General features: G+C 37.0%; 1 protein-coding gene across 1 annotated transcript; it reads left to right on the forward strand.

The window, feature by feature from the left end:
* Nucleotides 1–332: 332 nt before the first annotated feature.
* Nucleotides 333–3,775, forward strand: LOC108969007 (proton-coupled amino acid transporter-like protein pathetic; the record flags this gene model as incomplete). Its single annotated transcript, XM_018933447.1, is given in 5 exon segments — nucleotides 333–412; nucleotides 591–819; nucleotides 2,683–2,804; nucleotides 2,903–3,442; nucleotides 3,531–3,775. Coding segments are annotated over 5 exon segments (1,216 nt in total), but the record flags the coding sequence as incomplete, so codon positions are not given.
* Between the last annotated feature and the right edge of the window lie 768 nt (nucleotides 3,776–4,543).

Here is a 4,543-nt window from a genome sequence, read left to right on the forward strand (position 1 = left end):
CTATGATAAATGAGTAAAATGCCTAAAATAAATTCTATATAATTTGTGAAAGTGGTATAAAATCTTTTGAGGAACATGCTCACCCATGAAATCTCTCAAAAATTATCGTTGCGATGCTTTCTTTTTGAGAAGTCTAAAGTAGTAGGGTGCTCGCACTAGACCGTTGAATATGCTATAGAAATACTCGCCAAAAAAATTAAAAAAAAAAAATTTTATAATTATTTTTAATTTTTAAAATCTTTTTAGATCTAAAATATTAAAATACATGCATTATTTAATTTAATAAACTATCTCATTCATAATAACTTTATTTTGTATTAATTACTTTCCAGATGGCGAATTCCACCACTTCAATACCAACATCCAAAGAGAAGTCAAATTCAGTATTTACGCTGAATGATTTCAACTCACGGTGAGTTAATAAGCATAAATTTGATAATTTTTGCAAATTTTGTACAAAAAAAAAAAAAACATTTCGCTTATGCTTTTGATTCAGTTTTATGGCTAGTTTTCTAAACGAACGAAATAATTTCTTAACAGACAAAATATATTTCTAATCATCAAATCAAATTCTTTACTAAAAATTTCAGCACCCARCTAACCGAAAAGGCACAGCTTGACGATGAGTACAACCCAGCGGATCATCGTGACCAGGTCAAGGGCCAAACAACAGGTGGCGCATTAGCGCATTTGTTGAAGAGTTCACTAGGCACCGGCATTCTAGCCATGCCAATGGCCTTCTACAATGGCGGTTTGCTGTTCGGCATGATTGCCACGTTGGTGGTCGGCTTCATATGTACGCATTGTGTGCATATATTGGTAAGCTTGCTTTCATTTATGTTTTTCTTATTATCTTATTATTTAATGCCATAAATTTYCAAATTTTTAGTTTTATTTAAACTTATGCTAAGTAACTATCTAATAATTCTTCGCACGAWTGTTAGGAGCCATAGAAACTTTAATCGAAATCTCTGGTAGCGCTATTGGGTAATTAACTGATATTTTAACCAATAGTTGGCTTGCAGTGGAATAGAGTTTACCGCTTTTTTATTCCGTCACTTTTCTTAGAATACATTTGACCTTGGAATACAATAATTTGTGACCTCACAAAAGAGAAAAAGAAGGCTTTGTTTGAAATTAAAATAAAATATTTACTTTTGTTACCTTTTTCAATATTTCGGTGATGATGTCACACGTCACAATCATGACCTTACGTTCCTTTAAAAAATATTATTCTTTATCCCATCTGTTATCGTTGTTGACCTAATCTACACGATTTATTTATATGGCAGATATGGTATCAATAAAAATTTTCAATAGAAAAATGTTATCATTAAAAAAAAAAGAAAAGTTTTTCGAATAAACGAAAATAAGTAATATCGTTCATTTCGGTTATTATAACTTTATAGCTGAATTTATTGCAATGCGTTTTGTTATTTTGCCATGTCATAAGATTTTAACCTGGACTTAATTGATAGCAAAGCAATATTTATTGTTGCAGAGTTGATTTAGCCCCTCCGAAAGAGTTTTATTCTGCCAGTAAATATTTATCACCACTTTACGATTTGTTGRCAAGATAACATGAAAGGTGGCAATATATACATAAAGTTATATTTTTTAATACTAAATATTCGTAAAGAAATATTTCCGAAGTTCAGTACACTTTGTTACTGGACCAACCAAACAGAGGTTTCTGATTATCAGTGAAGCCGCTCAAAACACGTGAACCAATGCTTTCCATATACTACTTCTTTTTATCATTCAGATTAGAATATTTTGCAAATTAGTTGCTATTTTAACGATGTTGGCGCTATTTGCGTTAAAAGTTGTAGCAAAGTAAAGTAAGTGTGGTGAATGTGAAGAAGCGACTGCAGTAAATAGGTTCACGGACGTCGTGCTGTTCGCACCATATATCGTGGCTTATTTGTTGCCTGTGTCAGTTATGTAGCCACTGTATGGTGGGAAGCAGGTAGCCTGTGTGCCGCACAGTCTTAACTGATGTTAGGTGTACCCGCTCTTGACTTGATTGTCATACAGCGTGCTGTTGCTGCAGAATGACTGGATTTCCGATGATGATGTAGAGAGGGAGGAATATCTAGGGAGTAAAAGGCTTCTAGATGATAAGGTCAGGTGTAGGTGGCAGGACCGTTGGGACAATAGTCCTAATAGTCGAGTGACTTGCGAGTACATTCGCGGCTTTGAGTTTGTTGAGGGTAACGCAGACTTCCGAATCGGTCTGAGTCTGGGTTTTCTGCTTTCGGGATATGGACCTCTGAGGGCATTTTTGAATCAGAGACACCTATCTCATAGTTTGAGTTGTTATTGTGAGGCGCGGGTAGAGGACTGTGTGCATGTAATTGCAGAAGGCGCGATATACGCGGATATTAGGGATATGAGTGCTAGGGGGATTAGCTGGAATGATGGAAGTTTAGATGTTAACGGTGTGATCTCCACTAGTGGGACAGTTAGGCTCGTTTGCGCGTGGCTTGTTTAGGCAGCAAAGGCGTTTGACTGGGAATTAGGGTAAGCTTCATGATGATCCCTTCCCATACTAKCCTTAAAATCCCTTTGTGGTCATATTCATATTTCATTCATATTTCAAGCTACACTTATTGTATCGTTTATCATAAGAAGACAGAGTATTTAGTTTTACAGTAACTTTAAATGTCATTTTCCATGCAGGTTAAAACATCGCAAGATATTTGCAAAGAAATCAGAGTACCTGCATTGTCATTCGCTGAGACAGCCGAGAAAGTGTTCGAAAATGGACCAAAACGTTTGCGGTCATGGTCGAATTTTGCGAAGTAAGTATTTGCCTTTATATGGCTTTTATTTTTTAGAACCGATCTACTCTAAAATCAACCTAACACTATCTCTCTTACTCTCTCAATTTCTTTACTAGGCAATTCGTTGATGGCGGTCTGATGGGCACATACTATGCCGCCGCTTGCGTTTACATGGTGTTCATTGCCACATCATTTCACGACGTGATCAACTATGACACCGGTCTTAAATGGGATGTGCGCATTTATATTGCGATTGTTGTAATACCCTGCCTATTAATTGGACAAATAAGGGATTTGAAATGGCTTGTACCATTTTCCGCCATGGCCAACATATTCATTGTGGTCACATTCGTCATTGTGTTATACTACTTATTCAGCGAGTCTTTGGTATTCGAAGACAAACCGCTGATAGCGGAAGTCACACAGCTACCGCTCTACTTTGCGACTGTCATCTTCGCCATGGAGGGTATTGGCGTAGTTATGCCCGTCGAGAATACCATGAAGAATCCACAAAGATTCCTTGGCTGCCCCGGTGTACTCAATATAGCTATGATTGTCGTAGTGTCATTGTATGCGTTAATCGGTTTCTTAGGTTATGCACGTTATGGCAGCGATGTGCTTGGCAGCATTACTTTGAACCTGAAGGAAGGTGTACCGTAAGTATGAAATGCATAGAAATGTATTCTATATGAATATATTTGGAAATTATTTATTACGTCTGATTTTATTCCTTTATTTATGTAGTTTGGCTGACACAGCGAAATTGTTGATGGCCGTTGCCATACTGTTCACCTATGGACTGCAGTTCTACATACCCAACGAAATTCTCTGGAAAAAAATTAGTCACAAATTTAACGAACAGCACCACAATAGAACGCAAATACTTTTACGTACCGGTATTATATTGATTAGTGGTGGTGTTGCTGCGGCTATACCCAATCTGGAGCCATTCATCAGTCTTGTGGGCGCCATCTTCTTCTCACTGTTGGGTGAGTTCTATACGCATTTATCATTTTTATACACTGAACAGGTTATATTAAGTTTGTTACGAAGCGTGTAACATCCAGAAGTAGACTTCGGTGACTCTATCAAATATTGGGTTGTCGAAAAAGTCTTTTCGTATTTCTATACAAATTTCAACGTTTTTTTTTTATACATATATATATATGTGACCTGGTCTACGGAATGGGGTTAGGTGTCAAAAAATCAATTTTCACTTTTAAGTTTGATTCGGATGGAAGGTGAGATGCTTTTTCACTTGATAGAAAAGTAGTTTTCGCACGTTAGCTCCCTTTTCGTAGACCAGGTCACATATTATAATGAACTCTAATGAATCAAATATGTAGTATTTTGGACTACCACTTTTCCGCTAGAGACGTTATTCCATTAGTGAAAAACTTTTATGGTTTCTCGGCGAAAAACTGCGACAAAAAATTTTCTCATGTTTTTCTTGAAGCCAACTTTATACCATTAAGGGATTCTGCATTGACCGAAACAAAAGGTAGTCCGATGATGCAAGGTCAAGGCCATATGGTGGATGCATCAAAACTTCCCAGGCAAGCTCTCCCAGTTGTGGCCGAGTCAACAAAGATGTGTGTGGTTTAGCGTTGTGGTGATGGAAGACGAAGCCCTTTCTGTTGATTAGTTCTGGCCGTTTTTTTTTTCGATTGCTTGCTTCATTCTTATCAGTTGTTGACAGTAAAATGTAGAATCTATCATTCGAACAGGCTGCAGCAGCTCATAGTGTATGATTCCTT

The sequence above is a fragment of the Bactrocera latifrons genome, unplaced genomic scaffold (assembly GCF_001853355.1).
Source record: "Bactrocera latifrons isolate USDA-ARS-PBARC rearing strain unplaced genomic scaffold, ASM185335v1 scaffold_237, whole genome shotgun sequence".
In the NCBI taxonomy this organism is placed as follows: Eukaryota; Metazoa; Arthropoda; class Insecta; order Diptera; family Tephritidae; genus Bactrocera; species Bactrocera latifrons.